The sequence below is a fragment of the Belonocnema kinseyi genome, chromosome 3 (genome assembly GCF_010883055.1).
Source record: "Belonocnema kinseyi isolate 2016_QV_RU_SX_M_011 chromosome 3, B_treatae_v1, whole genome shotgun sequence".
In the NCBI taxonomy this organism is placed as follows: Eukaryota; Metazoa; Arthropoda; class Insecta; order Hymenoptera; family Cynipidae; genus Belonocnema; species Belonocnema kinseyi.
This window is the reverse complement of record NC_046659.1, coordinates 122,702,306-122,723,022: the sequence shown is the minus strand read 5'-3', so window position 1 is coordinate 122,723,022 and position 20,717 is coordinate 122,702,306. Positions and strand designations below refer to the sequence as shown.

Here is a 20,717-nt window from a genome sequence, read left to right as displayed (position 1 = left end):
AAACAAATTTAGGAGATTTTAAGAATTGTAATGATATTGTCAGTCATATCTTATGAGAAGACATTCTTTTTTTTATAAAAATAATAAAAAACCATTTTTTCAGAGATCTCATTTTTGAAACAATTATATGTAAAATTGTGTTTTTATTTAAAAATTCATCTCTTTTGGCAGAAATGTTATCTTTTTTCTTTATTGAAAAATGCAATTTATTGTTTGGAAATCTGTTATGGTTGAGGATTCAACTATTTTGTTGAAAATTCATCTTTTTAGGTTCAAAATTAGTTTTTTTTTTTAACTGAAAATTCAACCATTTAGTTGAACATTTAAATGCTTGGCTGAAAATAAACTTTTTTGTTAAAAATACATATTTTTCAGTTAAAAATTCGACAGTTTTGTAGAAAATTTGTTTTTAAATAGAAATGATTCGACTTCTTGGGTTGGAATTTCTACTCTAGTTGTAAATTCGTTATTTTTATTTAAAAATTCATCTCTCTTGCTAGAAATTTCAAGTTAATGATAAATTTAACTATTCCATTTTTGGTTGAAAGTTGATCTTTTCAAGCTGAACAATTCAACTATTTGGTTGAAAATGTAATTATTTTGTCGAAAATCTGTCTTTTTTATTAAAAAAATAATCTTCTTGGTTGAAACTTCAATTGTGTTTGACAAAGCTCGACTTTTTGGCTTCGAAATTCAACATTTCAACAATAAGTTTGAATTCTTTGAAATTTTAAAATGTTTCAATACATTAAAATACTACATTTTAAGGTAAAAATTTCAAAACCTTATTTTTCACTAATTTTGTTAAGAAAACTCAATTTCTTTGAAAAGTGGACTTAGCACCGTTTAGCTTTTCCTGAACTAATTTATTAAAAATTCATATTTTTGTTGAAGATTCGTAATTTTAGTTGAAAATTCAACTGTTTTGTAGAAAATTCTTTTTTTGCCTTATAATTTCAACAGTAAAATTAAACTACTTTGTGGTAAATTATAATAAATTATAATTCCATTTTTGATTAAAAAGTGATCTTTTTTAGACTAGTCATTCAACGATGTACTTTAATATTCGTCTGCTATAGTAGAAAATTAATCTTCTTGATTAAAATTCAACTATTTCGTTGCAAATTGATTTATTTTGTTAAAAATGAATCTTTTTTCTTTTTTGAAGAAAATCAATTTTAAAAAATTAAGAATGCACCTATTTGTTTAAAAACTAATCTGTGTTCCTTGAGGCTTCGAGGTTGAAATATCAACTACAAACTACATTTTATTATTTAAATCTTAAAGGGCATACTGGGTGTATAATACCCAGCGACTTATTTGTGCTTTAAAAAAACGTAACAAATTCAAGAAAATGGGACATATGGCGCTAGATTAACAAATGACATGAAAACCTATTTTTCTATGTCATTTTCACATAAATTTGATTTTTATCATTTTTATACGCAGTTTAATGAACAGTCGAAGACAAATTTCATTTTTTAAGCACCGTATCTCGGAAGTATTTAAGTAAAATTTTAAGTAAAAATATCAAAAACTTGAAAAGTTATGAATTTTAGAGTGAAAGAAGTAATTTTTAAATTTTTTTCCAAAAAGAATTTTTTTAACTACTTTAACTTTCAAAAACTGTTATGAAACCTTTTTCTCCTTAAACTAGATAGATTAAACATCATTAATTGATTTTTTTGTCGAAAACCATCCAATGCCGTCGGCACAGCACACGTTTGTATACGCTTGGGTGTCTATCACCCGGTATGCTCTTTACGTAATTTTACGGAAGGGTGCCCTTTAAGGGTTAAAACGAAACTTTGGTTGAAGATTCATAATGTTACTTAATGTCGTTTTTTTGGTTAAAATTAATTTGTTAATATGAAAATTTAACTATTTTCTTGAAAATTCAACTGATTTATTTAAAAAAATTGTTCTAAATTTATATTCTCGTATTTAAAATTTAGCTGATTCGTAGAAAATTCTTCTTTTAGGCTTACAAATTGATTGTCTTAAGTCAAAATTTAATTACTCAAGTTTTGGTTAAAAATGGTTGTTTTTTTGTTTAAAAATCTACCTATTTAGTAAAAAAATTTCAGAAAAACAAAAATATATAACTTACAAATTAATCAAATAAATTTTGGACGGATATCACATCAATTTTTCAAACTATTTTGTTGAAAATGTATATAATTTGTTGGAAATTGGTCTTATTTGGTAGGAAATTAATCTTCTTAGTTGAAAATTAAACCATTTTGTAAAAATGAATTTTTTTGTTTATTTGAAAATTAACTCTCTTGAATGAAAATTTAATTTCTAAAGTTTCGGTTAGAAACTGATCTTTTTAATTTTAAAAATCGAACTATTTAGTAAGAAAATTTCAGGAACTAAAAAAATATAAACTAAAAATTAAGCAAATAAAATTTGGGCTAACATCAGATCCATTGTTCAAAATTTTTCGTTGAATATATATATAATTTGTTGAAAATTCGTATTTTTAGGCAGAAAATTATTCTTCTTTATTAAAAATACAACTATTTGTGGAAAGCTCGTATTTATTCGTTAAAAATGTATGCATTTTGTTGGAAATTAATTATCTTAAATGAAAATTTAATTGATTGTTTAAAAATGATTTTTTTTTGTTGAAAATTCATATTCTCGAATTCAAAATTCAACTGCTTCGTAGGAAATTCTTCCTTTCTGCTTGAAAATAAAACAACTTGGTGGAAAATTCAACCGTTTGGTAGAAAATTTAACTATTTTGTAGAAAATTATTATTTTTTTTTTATTAAAAATTAATTCTCTTAAATGAAAATTTAACTACTTAAGTTCTGGTTAAAAACTGATACTTCTTGGTTTAAAAATGTTCTGCCTTAGTTAGAAAATCTTAGAAATGAAAAAATATAAACTGAAAATTAATAAAATAAATTTTGGTGTGACATGACATCCGTCGTTTAAACTATTTCGTTGAAAGTGTATATAATTTGTCGAAAATTTAATATTTTTCGATATAAAATTAATCTTCCGGTTGAAAATTAAACTATTTTATAAAAAATTCGTTTTTTTGCTTGTTAAAAATTTAACTACTCAAGTTTTGGTTAAAAACTGATCATTTTCTGTTCAAAAATTTACCCTTTTAGTTAGGAAATCTTAGAAATGAATAAAATATAAACTGAAAATTAATCAAATAAAATGTAGACTAACATCACATATATTGTTCAAACTATTTCTTTGAAAATGTATATAATTTGTTGAAAATTCATCTTTATTAAAAATTCAACTATTTGGTTAAAAATGTATACATTTTATTGAAAATTCGTATTTTTTTAGTAGAAAATTAATTTTTTGTTTAAAAATGCTACTGTTAGGTTGAGGATTCAACTATTTTCTCGATAAAATTCGTAGTTTTTTGTTCAATTATTACACTTTTTTATTGAGAACTTCTTACGTTATTTTTGGATGACCCTTAATTAAATCTGCGAAAAAAATTAGTGCAAAAAAATACGCATTATACATGGGGGGGGGGGGGCAAAACTTATTTTCCCTAATTTTTATATACGACTCCGAAGTTTTTCTAATTTTCCATAAGACTGTATGCTATATTTGCACTTTAGTCTCGCGTAAATTCGTGAATGGTGAAAAAAAATTCCTTGACCCCCGAGACCGGGCGGCATGCGAGTGGCTAACTGGAAATAAGGCGATTTATTGATAAGAGAAGGAGGGGATATTGCACGAGACACTCGTTTGCTACTTGCTTTGCTTCTTGTAGCTGGAAGAAATTCGAATCAGTTCAAATTGGGTGGTTCGCGGGGAAGGTCTGCTGGGAAACGGTTTTTCAAATAAAAAATGGATCCACTTTTGTTAGTGCGTGAGTGTGTATTATCTCCAGGAAATCGAGTGCCTAAGAATCCCTTCATCACCAGGCCATGGCTCCAGGATAAAGCAGCGGCTGCTACACCCAGTGGCAACATCGGACTCAAAGGAATCGTTGCCGGTAATTATTTCATTGAGAGGACAAAATTATCTCGAGACACCTCGGCTAATTTTGCGTTATAACGAAATCTTATATGCAAAGAATAACCTTGACAATGACCTCATGTGGTGTTTTCAAAATAAGGTTAGGGTTCCTCGCGCATGACAGGTGTCAAAATAAAAATAATAAAGGATTTTTGAGCAATTAGTCCTTTTAGAAGTAAAGAAATATTCTTAATGATGACTGGAGAATATGAGGAATAGAATTTAACTTTTAAGCTGACCTTGTGGTGTTATTAACACGTAGAATTGATTTCAAAGATTGAAAATTTGGAGAATAACATAACCCTATACATTATAGACTCGTTTTGCCTCGAAATGTTTTCCATGTTTTCTAATACCGGTTTTCCGGTTTTGTAAACCTTCTTAATGGTAATTAGAATACTGCAAGAGTCCAAAGTTTACTCTGAAGACGATTAGGAATAAATTTTTCACCAGGAGACATTTAAAAATCGCTTTGTTCAAAAATCTGAAAACGAACAATAAATTGACTTGAAAGACATTAGGTTTTTAATGTTTGAAATTGTTTTGAGAAGTGAGCAATAATATCATTTAGTGTAAGGTCTGACACAGATATTTCTATTAAATACTTTACAAATCACTTTTAACTTTAAAGCGACACCATTTCAAATCAAGAAAAATGTCATGCTTTCAGAATAATTTTTTATTTCGACATATCGTTTTAGATTAAAAATAAATAAACTCATTTATTATTGCTATTATTATTATTATATGGAATTCAAACTGAATTAATAGTAACCAACTAAGAAAACCAAACTATTTTTGGTTGAAAGTTCATTCTGTCGGTTGATAATTTAGTTCAAAATTTTATTATTTGGTTTAAAATTTAATTGTGTTGTTGAAATTTCAACAATTTTATTAAAAAGATATATTTCTTTTTTTTAAATTATATTATTTTGTTACAAATTCGTCTTTATGGTTCGAAAATTCAATAATTTAATAAAAAAAAAGGTTAGCTTTCCTAACTCCTTCTGTAGTTTCATTCTTATTGGGTTACATCCAGCAGTTTTTGATTTAAAATTAACATTTTTTCTTGGTCAAAATATCAACTATTACATTTTTCATTGAAAATGCATATTTTTAGGTTGAAAATTCAACCACTTGTTTGAAAGTTGAAGTAATTTTGTAGCAGTTAATTTTTTGTTTGAACCTTAATAATTTTAGTGGAAAACTAGTCTTTTTCTTGTTAAAATTTAATTCTTTTGTTGAAAATTCGTATTTACTGGTAATTATTTCTCTTAAATGGATATTAAACTATCTTATTTTTTGTTAAAATTGGTTCTTTTTTTAGTTTAAAAATAAAACTATTCAGTTGTAAATTTTTAGAAACGAAAAAATAAAAAATTTAAAGATTTTTTTAAGATTCACCTCTGTGGTTGAAAAATTAACTTTTTTAATATATATTTTGGTAGAAAAGTCATCTTTAAATTGTCTTCGAAAAAATTCGCCTGTTTGGTTAAAAAATAACTTTTTTGGTTGTAAATTCATCTCTTGGTAGTAAATCTGAAAATCTTCGAAATTTAAACTTTTTCATCTATTATTCTAATATTTGGATACAAATTTATGTATTTTGTTGAAAATTCATGATTTCTGGTAGAAAATTATTTTCTGTTGAAAATCCATATTTTTTGTTGATATTTTTTTCGTAAAAGTCAATTTTTTTGTTTGATCATTCATAATTTTGGTTGTGGAGTAGCTTCTCTTGGTTAAAAATGTATTTCGTTAACTGAAAATTTAATTAATTTGTTCAAAAATCAACTGATTAGTTAAAATTAAATTTTTTGTTGAAAATTCGTTTTTTTTCAGAATTGTTTACATTATTGTTATTTAAAGAAAAACTTATTTCACATTATCGTCACAAAAATTTTTATTTTGACTTTTTAGAATCATTTGAAGATTAACTCCAAATTTTCAAAATACTTTTTTTTCTAACGAACATAGATGTATTCGGGATTTTTGTATTCGACCTGGGGAGTCTTGCTTTTTCGATTAGTTCTAAAATAATGAAAATATTTATATCAATGGTAAAATAGCGGCTATTTTGTAAATGATTAATCGTGGATTTTCGCAAAAAGCCTGTTTATTTTTTTAAATGTCTTTTCACAAATAAAAAATTCAATTTTTCTTGGAAAAAACGAAATATACGAAAAAGCTGTAGAAAAAAGTTTTCACACCTGGAAAAATTTTACAAAAAATACCTCTTGTTCTTTTGTGGTAACCTGCAACATTCATGAAAAAAGAAAAAAATGATATTTAATACAAAAAATTCCGGCTTTAAAAATGGTTTAGCCCTCATAAAACTGATAATTTGCCTTTTTCGTATTAGCAAAAAAATTTTCAAATATTGGAGAAAATAAACAAGGTGGGCTTTCGTTGCTTCCGAAAAAATGCGAAAGTTATCAGTTTTTTATTTAATTTTTTTCAACTTCGAGTCCAGAACGAAACTTAGGGGCCTTCCACAAATGTTTACAAGATGGCAAAAGATGGTCCTGTAATGATACAGGTCGGAATACATCTAGTTTGGTTAAGAATTCTGCCATTTGTTTGACAATTAATTAATTTGGTTGAAAATGCAACTATTCTGTCAAATCATATTTTTTGTTTAAAAAAAAGACAACTTCTTGGTAGAAATTTGAAATAATTTGTTAAAAATTCCTTTTTATGTGAAAATTCATCTGTTTGGTTAAAAATTTAACTATTGCATTTTTAGAAAATTAATCTTTTTGGTTAAAAATGCAACATTTTGTTGAAAATTAATCTGTTTTGATTCAGAACTCAATTGTTTTGTTGCAAACTCTACTCTTTTGGTTGATTTAAACTATTTTTTATTTTAAATCAAAATATTTGTCGGTAGAACTATTAATTATTACATTTTTTGCTAAGAATTCATCTTAATTGGTGAAAAATGCAACTTCCTGATTGAAACTTGAACTACTTTGTTAAAAATTCGTTTTCTTTTCTTTGATGATTGATAATTCATGTTGAAAATTGAAGTGTTTTGTAGAAAATTTGTTTTTTTTCTTGGTTAAACATGTAAATATTTTTGTTAAAATTTAAATATTTGCAAGAAAATGTAACTATTTTGTAGAAAATTAATATTTTGTTGAAAAAATCATCTTTTCTGGATGAAACTTCAACTGTTTTGCAGATAATTCGCATTTTCTCTTCCAAATTCATCAACTTTGTTGAAAATTGATGTTTTTGTTAAATGTTCATCTTTTCTGATAGATCGGTAATCCTCTTTGTTAATTTTTTTAGGATTCACCTCTGTGGTTGAAAAATTAACTTTTTAGTATATATTTTGGTAGAAAAGTAATCTTTCAACTTTCTTCGAAAAAATGCGTCTTTTTGACTAGGAAATGTAATTATTTGATTAAAAGTTCAACTAGTTTGTTCAAAATTCTACTTTTTGGTTAAAAGTCAACTTTTTTGGTTTAAAATTCATCTCTTGGTAGTAAATCTGAAAATCTTCGAGGTTTAAAGTTTTTCATATTCAATGTAATATGGTATTTACATTAATTTTTTAAAGGATTTTATTCTCCTACTATTCTCCTGTTTTCAAATATTTTTGTACTAAGTTACTTTGGGGGGGGGGGGTAGCCTAAAATTGACAACTTAGTTTATGGACGATCCCTTAGGAGATATGTGGTATATATCATCTACCTCCATCCCCTCTACCAAAATTAAAGCGGAGGTTTTGAGAAAATCCACTTTCAAGAATTAAAAAAAATACAGCCGCCATATTGACATTTCTCTACATTTTTGGATTCTCTTGAAATTAATTGAAACTTCCGGAAATACATGTTGAAAGAAATTTCTTTCAGTTTTTCAGAATTCGCGGGTAATCTTCGAATTATTGTAACAAATAAAAAATTCAAATTTGACTAAACTATGAAATACGTATTCCTTTATCAAATCATTCTGACATCCTAAGCTGGACCTCTCTGTCCGATTCAAAATGGAATTGGTATTGTTCCAAAATATTGCAATTTAAACTTTGTTGCCAAAATTAAAAAATATCAAATATTTTGAGGTCATTTGCATTGCGTTAATTTCTTAGAAGATATATTTTGTCAGGTTCAATATATTGAACTTGACAGAATATTTCAACATAAATTTTCAAACTACTTTGCAAGTAACATTTTTTCTATCCCCTGTAGATTTTCTCATAAGGTCTTCAGTATTATCACAATTTGAATTTTATTTACAAATTTTCATATTTATTTCTAGAACTCTGGCCGCGATTCTTATTATAGTTTCTGGAATATTTGAATCGTCAATTCTATTTATAAATTGATCCTGCATTCTTGGCTTCGAATTCACTTTTCCACGCAGCTTTTTACATTAAAAATATTATTTGATTCAATCATTAAGTGTCCATGTGGGGTCTGCAAGTCATTCATTTTATGCTGTAATTTTGGGGATTTTTATTTCAGGTGGAATTACAGGAGGAATAGAAATTTGCATAACATATCCCACTGAATATGTTAAGACACAACTACAGTTGGATGGCAAAGCAGGTGCCGGAAAACAGTATGCTGGAATATGGGACTGTGTGACAAAAACCGTGAAAAATCGTGGATTTTTTGGACTCTATCGAGGACTCTCAGTCCTTCTCTATGGCTCTATTCCCAAATCAGCGGTTCGTTTCGGTGCTTTCGAATCTTTTAAACAGCGAATGGTTGACGCAGACGGAAAGCTTACTCCACAAAAACGACTTTTAGCTGGTCTAGGCGCAGGAGTATGCGAAGCTATTTTTGCAGTAACACCCATGGAAACCGTAAAAGTAAAATTTATAAATGATCAACGATCTGCAAATCCAAGATTCCGAGGATTCTTCCATGGAGTCGGGATCATAGTTAAAGAACATGGTAATATTATATGGTTCTATAGAATATATTTTCAGATAAAGATACTCAAGAGGAAGAATTTATTATGGCAATCGAATACTTTTTCCAGATAAGGATTATTTGTATTTTAATTATCATTGAAATTCTTAGTTCTTTACTAAAGTATTTTCGGAATACAAAAAGATATGAAATTGTGTAAAGCGCATACTTAACGACAAATGAAAGTTAACTAGGTGCGTTGTTAACTGCAGTTGCTAGCTGGTATTATTACACACCAAGAAAAACGGTGTCAAATGATACTCTGTAACTTTAAACATTTTTCCGTCCTTGTACTATCAAGAAGACGATGTACGAATCGCTTCGTTTACATACATAAAAATTAGGGACCGTACTTAAATTACGTAAGAACCCAACGGGGGGGGGGGGCAGATGTTTAGTTTTTTACGAAATTTTATTGCTAAGGTTAAAACCAGGGTTTTAGAAAAAAATCTTGCAAAAATCAGAGAATTTCTATAACTTTAAATAACTGGCAAGCAACATAAATTTGCAATTTTTCCATTTTAATTTGAGATTGTTTTATTCCGTTTAAAAAAGATTTTAGTCTAAAAATTTTACTAGTTAAGATTCTGGGAAAATGAAAAATTAGTCAGGGAAAAATTAGGGAATTTTGAAAATGAAGTTCTGCCGTATGTCAGATGATATTCTTTTTAGTAATTTATTTTATTTTTTGCAGCTGCACCTACTGAAGTACATCTTTTTAGTTATAAATTTTATTATTTGTTTGAAAATTCACCTTTTTGGGTTAAAAACTGAAGTATATTCATGGAAAATTCCAGTCTTACGTAAAACTCATATTTTGATGTCAAAAGTTAAAATGAAATTCTTGTTGGATGAAAATTTAACTATTTTTTTGAAAATGGTCTTTTTTCATTAAAAAAATTCATCTATTTTAGTAGAAATTGCATCTTTTTTTGATCAAAATGCAACTGTTTTGTTGAAAACTTAATAATTTTTTAAATAAACCATCCATTTTTGTTGAAAATTCAGTATCTTCGTGGAAAATTAACTTCTTTTTTAAAGCTCATAATTTCATCTTCAAAAGTCAAACTGAAATCTTTGTTGGATGAAAATTCAACTGTTTTTTTAAGAATCTGTCTTTTTAATTATAAAATTCATCTGTTTTAGTGAAAACTGCATTTTTCTTGGGTACAGAATAAAAATGTAATTGCAATTTTTTCTTGGTTGAAAACTCAACTGTTTTATTGAAAATTCGTATTTTTCAGTTGAAAATTTAGCTATTTCGTAGAATATTTAGTTTTTGTTTAAAATTCATTATTTGTTGTTGAAAAGTCATCTAAAGTCTTTTTTCGTTAAAAAATTCAACAATTTTTTTTAAACTTGTTTTTTTAATTCAAAATTTCATCTTTTTTTTTAGAAATTGCATTTTTTTATAAAAATGCAACTGTCTGGTTACAAATTTAACAATTTTTTATAAAGTCATCCTTTCTGGTTGAAAATTCAACTATTTCTATAAAAATTCGACAATTTCGTGGAAAATTTACGTCCAGTTTAAAACTCATATTTTGATATTGAAAAGTCATACTAAAATCTCTTTTGGATGAAAATTCAACTCTTTTTTTCTTCTTTAAAATGTATCTACTCTAGTAGAAATGGTATCTTTGTTGGATAAAGGTGCAACTTTTTGGAAAAGAATTCAACAATTTTGTAAAAATTCATCCTTTTTTATTGAAAATTCAAGTATTTCCGTAGAAATTTTACTTATTTAAAACTCATATTTTGATATTAAAAAGTCAAACTTATTTTTTTTAATGAAAATTTAACTATGATTTTAAAAATTTGGTTTCATTTAAAAATGTATCCATTTTAGCAGAAAATGCACCTTTCTTGTATAAAAATGGAACTTGTGGTTGAAAAATTGAGTATATTCAAATAAAATCTACTTCTTATTTAAAAAACTCATATTTTGATGTTCAAAAGTCAAACTGAAATCTTCGTTGGATGAAAATTCAACTATTTTTTTGAAAAGTTGTCTATTTAATTAAAAAAATTCGTCTGTTTTAGTATAAATTGCTTCTTTCTTGGATAAAAATTAAAGATGCAACTTTTTAGTTGAAAATTCAACAATTTTGATAAAAAGTCATCGATTTTGTTTGAAAATTCGTATTTTTCGGTTGAAAATTAAACTGTTTCGTAGAAAATTTACCTTTTGTTGGAAATTCATATTTTGGTGTTGAAAAGTAATCTGAAATCTTTTTTGGTTGAAAATTCAACTGTTTTTTTTTATAAATTCAACTATTCCGTAGAAAATTAACTTTATATTGAAATCTCTTTTGGATGAAAATTTAACAATTTTTTGGTCTTGTTTAAAAATCCATCTACTTTAGTAGAACTTGTATCTCTGTTGGATAAAAATGCAACTGTTCGGTTGAAAATTTAACAATTTTGTTAAAATTTATCCTTTTTTATTGACAATTCACGTATCTTCGTAGAAATTTTAGTTATTATTAAAAACTCATCTTTTTAATATTAAAAAGTCAAACTAAAATCTCTTTTAAATGAAAATTTAAATATGTTTTTGAAAGTTTGTCTTCATTAAAGAATGCATCCATTTGAGCAAAAATTGTATATATCTTGGATAAAAATGTAACTGTTTAGTTGAAAATTCAAGTATCTTCGTAAAAAATCTTTCTTGGGTAAAAATACAACTAAAAGGGTTTAAAGTTCAAAAGTTTTGTTGAATGTCATCCTTTTTGGTTTAGCATTCAACTGTTTTGTTGAAAATTCGTCTTTTGGGGTTGAAAATTCCAGTATCTTCGTAGAAAATTTACTTCTTGTTTAAAAATCACATTAAGATGTTGATATGTCAAACTAAAATCTTTTTCTGGTGAAAATTCAAATATTTTCGTTTTTTTAATTTAAAAATCCATCTATTTTAGTAGAACTTCCATCTATCTTGGGTAAAAATCCAACAGCTTGGTTGAAAATAATATTTTTGCTTGAAGGTTTGTCTCTTTAATAGAAAATTAAACGATGTTTAAAATGAATATTTTTTATGGTTAAAAATTCAATTTTTGTAAAGGAAATTCATCTTTTGACTTAAAGGTTCAACCATTTAAGTAAACTTTCTTTTCTTTCTTAAGTGAAAAATCTTTGAATGTTGAAAATTCGTCTTTTTGGTTTTGAAATTTATTTTTTTCTTGTTGAAATATCAGCTATTACACTTTATTATTGAGAATTCATCTTTTTAGGTTCAATATTCAATTAGTTTGTTGAAAATTCAAGTATTTTGTTCAAGATTTTATGGTAGAAATGTCATTTTTTTAAAAATATATTAATAAATTAGAAAATAAAAAATTTGTATCCAAAATATTTTCTTATTCCGTTTATAAAACGACCCTTAAATAAAAATGAATACAAATATCGATTAACTTTATCGAATCAATGTTTAATATAGGATTTAGGGGAGTATATCAAGGTGTCGTACCAACCATGATGAAGCAAGGAAGCAATCAAGCAATTCGATTCTTTGTCGTGGAAACCTTAAAGGATTGGTACACGGGAGGTGAAAGGAACAAATCAGTACCTAAACCAATAGTCGGTGTCTTTGGAGCCGTAGCAGGGGCTGCTTCTGTTTTCGGAAACACTCCTATTGATGTTGTGAAAACCAGAATGCAGGTAAATAGACTTGCAATAAAAATTGTACAAAAATTAATACAGATTCGAATTTTCGGCAGGATCTTAATCTATTTCTTGTTTTTTTTTCGCAGGGCCTGGAAGCCGCAAAATACAAAAGCAGTTGGAATTGTGCTGTTCTGATTTGGAAGAATGAGGGACCATCAGCTTTCTATAAAGGAACTGTTCCACGACTCGGTCGAGTTTGCCTAGACGTTGCCATAACTTTCATGATTTATGACTCCTTCATGGATCTCTTCAACAAAGTTTGGCCTTGAAAATCGCCCGCTCCATGAACTATTTTCGGCACCAATCTATTTTCTAGGGGCTCTAGGCATTGCAAAATAGAACTTGCGACAAACAGAAAAAGTGGTGCAAACTGTGTTTGTACTTAGGCTGTTGCGAAGAAACAAAACCAAGGAGATCAAATCAATTTTGAGAAACTTTTATAATAAGCGCGAATGGAGAAAAGTTACTATTTATTTTTGTACCTGTTTCTTCTTTTTTTTTTTTTTTTTTTTTGAATTTTCAAACGGTTTTCATCTCCTGTTCCCAGAACAATATTTTTTCAGTAAAGTCTTTACGGGCAATTTGCCATAATTTCAAGGACAAATAATAGCGTGTAAGTATATTATTATATTCATGGTACTCTTGTATCATCCTCATATAACGAATATTATGTCGAAAAAAGATTTGATTCGGCATTTGATATATCAAATCTTTATCGTTATTTTTTTTTACAAATACTTACCTTTATTTAAAGAATTGAAAAGTGTACAAAATATGCTGCGGGTCTTTGATTCTGATGAATTTTGTGTAATATTTTAATATTTTACGTGATGCATTTTTCTTATTTTGGTAACATTTGATGACATGGTAAATATTTATATTAAATTGGTTCATCAAAATTAAAGATAACTACAGCACAATATCGTCAAGTATTCGTTGCCTGGTTTATCAAGCAATTAAACTGTTAATTAAGTGTGCAGTAATTCATAGAAAGTAAGTGATTTCTTCGTGCAAGACTCATTCCAACGAACATTCCATCGCAATTTTTAGGGTAGAAATATTGTATAATCTAGTAATTTACATCGTATTATCACATTCTTTGTTGAAAAGTACAGAAAAAGTGTGAAATTTTATTTTATTTCAGATTTTATACACTACGTGTGAAATATAATCTGGAGTTTTTTCATTGTTATCTTCGTTGTTAGTGGTTTGATTGTAATTTATTACTGCATTTTGAGAATATATCAATTTGTGTCGTAAATTGTGTTATGGGTTATTCTATAGTATGGGACATGGCAGAGCACAATTTTAATGTGAATTAAATCTTATATCTAACATTTAAAACTTTGATTTTTTTCAACTTTTGTATGTTTTCCATTTCTAATTGTTTAGTTCTTGAAGAAATTAAAGAAGGATATTAAAGGATTTTAAAAGATTGCAAATAATTCAACGATTTAAAATAATATAAAAGATGTATGAAACAAAAATTTAAGAAAAATTTCACAAATAATTAAAAATACTTCAAAAGATTTGATAAAAATTATAAGAGTTTCAAAGACTTTAAAAAGTGTGAACACTAGATTAAAAAATTTACAAATTTTTCCCAAAGGTATCAATAATTTCAGACAGATTTAAAAGAATTCAAAGATTTGGAAAAGGCGTGTTTTCACAAAGATTTCGAACATTTCACAAAGATTGAACAAATTTCAAGATTTGAAGAATTTCAAATATTTGAAAAAGGGTAAACCATATTTTTAAGATTTCAAAGATTTGAAACAATTGCACAAAAATTTAAAACTAATACAAAATATGCCAGAAAGATTCCATAAACATTTTTAAAAATTCACAAGGATTTCAAAAGATTTCACGAATTTCAAAAAATTTCACGAATTTCAAAAATTGAAGGTGTCTGTTTTAATCACATTAAAAAATGTCCTGTCATTTCCCGGTTTGCAAACATCTTTCACGGTCAATGGAATTTAAAAATCCGAACTCTAAAGTTAAAAATTTTCCAATTTGAAGTAATAAAAACTGAGCTGAGTTATAAACTGAACCCTTTTTTAATTAAAAGTTATATACAGTTTAAATGTTCTTAAAAAAAACTTTAAAATTGTATTTCAAAATCTTGAATCATCTACATGTTGTTTTTCATATATTAAAATTTATAGTTTTTTTAGAACTTTTAAACATCTGTTAAAATGATTCAAATTCTCTTAAAATTAATTTTGTAAAAATAAAAAGTAATTTTCAACTTTTTTTTGGATGATACATATTTTTGATAAATATTTTTTTAAATTTATTCATTAGGCTTTAGACAATTTACCCTATTTTATCGGTATACGTAGACACTTCGTTGACATTATTTTTAATCATTTCAAATTTTTCATTAATTTATATCGTTTCAGACTCTTAATATATCTTCAACATACTTTAACTTTTTCTAAGATTTGTAGGTTTGCAATATTTATTATACATACAAATTCAAGAATTTTACTTGTAAATTAAATTTTATGAAATATAACAATCCAAATTATAATGTTTAAACTTTAGTTTTTTTTTTTAGTTTTTAATGTCAGATTTATAATTACTGATTTTATGTGAGCAAGCAAATATTTGTAAATATTAGGTAATTTTTCTTTTCTTAATTAAAAAAATTTTAATTTTCAACTTTTAGAATGAAACAATATTTTTAATTTAATAAAAACCTTTAATTACTAATATATTAGTTTGAAGTTTACATTTGTTTAACTACAAAGCTTATCCCATTGAAACAGTTTAATTTTTACGTTAAAATCTGGAAATTCTTAATTTTTTAATCAATTCCGAATCGTCTTGTAAAATCAATTATTACTCACTTGTTAATCCTTACACTATAGTTCACTTGCACAAATCATTATAATTTATTATTTTCATTTGATCAACTGAAAAAAATTTTATCTAAAATTGTCGAATTAAAAAGCTACTAATTTTAAAAAATTTTTTAAAACTGCATTTAAAAATTTTTTAATGAAAATTGTATGCTTAAAAATTAAAATTCAAAATGAAAAATTTGTAAATGCAAGTTTTTCGAATTACGCATTGTAAACTAAATATCAGAATTGAAAAACATAAAAAGGCATCTGATTATTTAAAAACTCTTTGAAATCATACTTTAACCGATTTTTTGACTTCTAAACATTTTCTAAATTTCCGGTGAAGAAATAAATTCACTGTCATTTTCCGGTTTTTCCCGGTCTCATAAAATTCCCGACCCAGCGAACACCCTCAAGATTTCAAAACACCTACAAGATTTTATGCAATTTTTAAAAGGTTTCAACGAATTTCATAAGATTTTAATAGTTTCAAATTAGCGCCAATATTAAAGAAAGAATTTACAAATACTTCAAATATTTCATAAAGAATTCAAAAGATTTAAAAATATTCCCAAAATTTTTACAAAGACCAATTATGTTCGCAAAAAATCAGAATTTGCTTATTTATGGTTTTGCTTTCTTTAGAAATTGTGGGCCAAAACAAATTGAAATGATTCATTTTTACATTAATATATTTGACGTAAAACACATATATTTAATGTAAAAAAGGAGACCTGGAAAAACTTGGTTTCTTCACCTGGAAAATCTGGAAAAGAGCAGTTGAATTTTGTTCCCAGAAATTAGAATTATAGAAATTATAATAATCTCTTTTTCAGTCGTAAGCAATATTTTTAAGATATCATCAAAAGAGAAGTGGTGGTTTGTGAAAGAAAAATGGGAAAAAAGAGAAGCATGGAGAAAAATTATAATGAACAAAAATAGTGGAATTAAAAAAATAAAAACAAATGAAAGAGAAAAAGCAGAAACAGGAAAATTAGTATAGGAAATGAAGAGAAAAAAAAGAAATATAGACCAGAAGTTTAAAAATATATATATAAAGGAGGGAGAAATTAGAAATAAACTGGTTGTAACCAGTTCCGAGGAAGCAAATGAAAATAGATAATAAGGAGTGCAAAATATGAAAAGAAGCAAAACAGAATGCTGCAGAAATAAAAATAAAAGTACAGAAGAAAACTTAAAGAGAGACTTGGAAACGGAAAACGTTCAGAGTGAAAATTTATCGAATTTTTTCAGATTTAAAAAAATATTATTTAAATTACTTTGAATTTCATCGAAATCTCCTAAAATTTTTATTCATTTCTTCTTAGTAAATAAATATTCATTACCAGAAAAAGCTAATTTCGAAATAAAAATGTTGTCAGTATATAGAATTGATGGTTTTATGGACAGTAAATTATAAAAACTGCTTTCATATGTATATAGATTTAACTATACCCAGAAAAGAGTCAACTGGGAATTTCTATTTTTATTCATAAGAAGATTACATAATACAAACAAGAACGGAGAAAAAATCTGAGAATGTATTATCTATCTTTAAAAATGAGTAGATCACTATATGAAATTTTCGCTAAAAATAAAAAAAGTTGGTAAAATCTAGATTCTAGAATATGACATAAGATACCCCATCCAGCCCTCCCAGGAATCCCTCCCATGACCAAAATATACCGGTGAACACATTCAACCTGCATCGACAATATCTCAATTTGTTTATTATCGTCGCAGGTGAAAGTAAAAAATTCATTGGCTTGAGGGCCTTATCCATTCACATAAGAATCATTCACTGGAGACTCCGCGAATTGAAAAAAACGTTTCTCTGGCCCATTTCCAGCTGAACTTTCTTTGCTAATGGGCTAAAGTAATACCGGAAATTCGCAGCGGCAGTTATAGGAATGGGCCTTATGAAAAAAATAGCTTTGGGTACATTAGCCGCAGGGTACAAGTGGAATGAGTTGAAAGGTGGAAAGCGGTGGTATGGGGTCGGCAAGGCCCCGGCCTAAGTCCCGCGTTCGTGAACAGGTGGGGATTTGTGTACGCCGCGCCGTTGCGGTCGCGCACACAGAGAAAGGCCTCTCGAGCACCCCACTCTGGGCCCAAGGGGGGACCCGGGGTCACATTCCAAGATGGCTGTGCCTCAGGAATGCAGTGGGTGCCCCCCTAAGACGCCTGCCTCCCTCCTTTTTTATTAATCAATCCAATTTTATCCGACCTTTTGAAAACAAACTCGCTGTTTTCGCGTGCGCTGTCGTCTGGAGGTGTTTTGCACCGCCAGTTCCATCTTCGAATGCGATTTCGGAATCGCAGGTGTTCTGTTTTTCGCGGAAAAAGAAACAAGTGTCTGGAGAAAAACGGCCAAGTGTGTGTTACGAGCCGAGAGGAAGGATCTTGCTGATCCGAGTTCGGATCTTATCTAATGGAACACCTCTCTGAAGTCCCGGATGATGCCCAGTGAAAAGCATGCTACTGGCCCGATTTAAACAATGTCTCATAGGGATATCTCTGAGGTAATTGTCACCGGTCCTTCCACTTGTCCCAACGGTCTGCTTTCAATTTTCCTCAAAAAAACCGTTACGGATATCCGCAATTCCTCGCCTCTTTATCTCCAAAATTATTATATTAGAGAAGAAGAAAGAAAATTGCATTCTATTTAGAAGAAAATGAGGATGCTGTAGAGTAATCTTTTTAATTTTGTGAATTGATAAGAGAGTTGAGAAAATCTCCATTAATTGACGAGCGCACAGTTATGTGGTTTTTATTTTATTTTTTACATTCTTGACCTTTCTGAAGACACGCTCGTAATGACGGGTACTCGCAATTTATTTATCAATTTCTCCTGCAATTGGAGTATTATTTTTTATGTTTCTGCAAAAAAAATATTGTTCCTGTTTATAAACCGAATTTATTGAATTGAGAAAGTACATGATTTTGTTATTTTTGTTTACTTTCTAGATTTCCTTCGTTTTTTTTAGAAAGCTAAACATTTTTTTTAGAAATTCATATCCAGGTTTAAATTAAAAACAGACTTTTATTCAACTACATTTTTTTGTGAAAGATACATTATAATATTAATTTTAATAATATAAATTTTAAAAAAAGTTGATTACTATGGTTTCCATTACGTAAAGATAATACTTTCACCACTAAATTAAAAATGAGTTATGTAAATCCATAATTAAGAAGCAAAAATGTTATAACACTGATATGATTAAAATTTCGTTTTAACGAGCAAAAGTAACTCAGTTATTAAACTCGGCCTTGTTGACTGGTTTTAGAAAAAGTCGTTTTAATTCCTCTGATCAAGCAAAACCCCCTTTTTTTTATTTCAAATCATCTATAAAACTGATTTTTTTTTTAGGGTGAAATTGACTTTGTATCTGACTATTTTAATTAATTTAAGGTCGAGCCCGAAGGTACGTCGGCCTTGGCCGCTGGATCCCGGGTGCTGTTCCTGGAGACGGTGCGACGGAGCAATGCGGCTTGCCAAAACGGAGATTATGCTCTAGCAGCTACCCTATACACAGAAGCTCTTGCCCTAGATCCACTCAGTCATGTATTATTTTCTAACAGATCTGCGGCTCGTCTAAAAATGGGGATGTTTGCCCTGGCGTTGCAAGATGCCGTCAGGGCTACCGAATTAAATCCTGAATGGCCAAAGGTACAGTAGCCAATCTGAATGTAATTTATAGTTTCAAATCTGGGAAATCTCTGATACTGGAAAAGTATTAGAGTAACTTGGATGTGAAAACTGTTGCTCCATATCCTAAAATCAGCTGTTTTTTAGGCATACTATCGCCAAGGTGTAGCTCTACAATGTTTAGGAAGACATGGCGAAGCACTCGTCGCTTTCAGCGTTGGGTTGGCTCGAGATCCTTCCAACTGTCAGCTGCTTTCTGGTCTCGTAGAAGCTTCCCTAAAGTCACCGCTTCGAGTCACCTTGGAGCCGACATTCCAGCAACTTCGAGCTATGAAACTCGACGAATCTCCCTTCGTCGTAATTTCGGTTGTTGGTCAAGAGCTCCTTGGTGCAGGGCAGTATAGAGCAGCAGCTGGTGTGCTTGAAGCCGCTCTTTCCATTGGATCTTGTAGTTTAAAATTGCGAGGATCAGTCTTCTCGGCACTTTCTAGCGCATATTGGGCTCTAAATTCTTTGGATAAGGCCATTGGTTACATGCAGCAGGATCTAGGTAAATTTTTTTTTCAAATATGAAATCGCGGATCTTGACAATACTTTCGTTCAATTTTCAATCCCAAATCTTGTATTCTTTTTAGGCGTGGCAAGATCATTGGGAGATACCCAAGGAGAATGTCGAGCTCATGGCAATCTAGGTTCAGCGTACTTCAGCAAAGGGAGTTACAAAGAGGCTCTGACAGCACACAGGTATCAGCTTGTGCTGGCGATGAAGTGCAAAGATACCCAGGCAGCAGCTTCTGCCTTGACAAGTCTGGGTCATGTCTATACAGCAATTGGAGATTTACCAAATGCCCTAGCTTCCCACAAACAGTGTGTTCAGCTGGTGAAACAAATGGGAGATCGTCTGCAGGAAGCTAGAGAAATCGGTAACGTTGGTGCTGTCTATTTGGCGATGGGAGAATTCGAAAGTGCGGTGGATTGTCACACACAGCATTTGAGAATAGCTAGAAGATTGGGAGATCGAGTTGAGGAAGCTAGAGCCTTTAGTAACTTGGGATCCTCTCATCACTATCGAAGGAACTTTAGTCAGGCGATGGCCTATCATGAAAATGTACTCAGAATCGCTCAGGAACTTGGCGATAGGGCGATAGAAACGAGGGCCTATGCTGGTTTGGGTCATGCTGCTAGGTGTGCTGGTTAGTGTTTGATTTTTGGACCCGAAATTATTATTAAAGTCAGCTTTTGTATTTTGGTTTTGACACTGGCTCAATCGATTTTAATTTGTTTTTGTCTTTAAGGTGACCTTACTCAAGCAAAACTCTGGCATCAGAGGCAATTGGACGTTGCGTTGACTACGAAAGACAAAGTAGCAGAAGGAAGAGCCTGCAGCAATCTTGGAATAGTTTATCAACTTTTGGGCGAACATGACGCAGCTCTTAAATTACACCAGGCTCATCTGGGAATTGCTAGAGCTTTGGGTGATAAAGCTGGAATGGGCAGAGCTTATGGAAACATCGGGAATGCGTACAATGCTCTAGGGTATTATGAGCAAGCTATCAAGTATCACAAGCAAGAACTTACGATAAGCAAAGAGGTAAGGACTTTGACTATTAAATTTCAGAG

At 29.0% G+C, this 20,717-nt stretch overlaps 3 protein-coding genes across 3 annotated transcripts in view; 2 read left to right on the top strand and 1 right to left on the bottom strand.

Annotated features, from left to right (window-relative positions):
* Positions 1-3,725: 3,725 nt before the first annotated feature.
* On the top strand, positions 3,726-13,849 carry LOC117168797 (putative tricarboxylate transport protein, mitochondrial). The gene is made up of 4 exons (XM_033354613.1): positions 3,726-3,982; positions 8,478-8,912; positions 12,367-12,587; positions 12,680-13,849. Exons 1-4 carry the CDS (start codon positions 3,835-3,837, stop codon positions 12,860-12,862), a joined length of 987 nt encoding a protein of 328 aa, XP_033210504.1. The 5' UTR covers positions 3,726-3,834; the 3' UTR covers positions 12,863-13,849.
* Positions 6,179-20,717, bottom strand: part of LOC117168798 (peptidyl-tRNA hydrolase 2, mitochondrial-like) — a 27,022-nt gene continuing 12,483 nt past the window's right edge. The window contains exon 4 of the mRNA XM_033354614.1: positions 6,179-6,260. Within this exon, the coding sequence (XP_033210505.1) occupies positions 6,210-6,260 (51 nt within the window). The 3' untranslated portion in view covers positions 6,179-6,209. The remainder of the gene's footprint in view (positions 6,261-20,717) is intronic.
* The window catches only part of LOC117168796 (tetratricopeptide repeat protein 28), an 8,635-nt gene continuing 5,486 nt past the window's right edge, over positions 17,569-20,717 (top strand). The window contains exons 1-5 of the mRNA XM_033354611.1: positions 17,569-17,967; positions 18,861-19,118; positions 19,245-19,647; positions 19,733-20,290; positions 20,393-20,688. Coding sequence (XP_033210502.1) covers positions 17,944-17,967; positions 18,861-19,118; positions 19,245-19,647; positions 19,733-20,290; positions 20,393-20,688 — 1,539 coding nt within the window. The 5' untranslated portion in view covers positions 17,569-17,943. The remainder of the gene's footprint in view (positions 17,968-18,860; positions 19,119-19,244; positions 19,648-19,732; positions 20,291-20,392; positions 20,689-20,717) is intronic.

Coding starts and splice junctions, on each gene's coding strand:
- LOC117168797 (XM_033354613.1), top strand. CDS start 3,835: ATGGATCCACTTTTGTTAGTGCGTGAGTGTGTATTATCTCCAGGAAAT. Junction 3,983..8,477: donor ACTCAAAGGAATCGTTGCCG/GTAATTATTTCA, acceptor TTTTTATTTCAG/GTGGAATTACAGGAGGAATA. Junction 12,588..12,679: donor TTGTGAAAACCAGAATGCAG/GTAAATAGACTT, acceptor TTTTTTTCGCAG/GGCCTGGAAGCCGCAAAATA.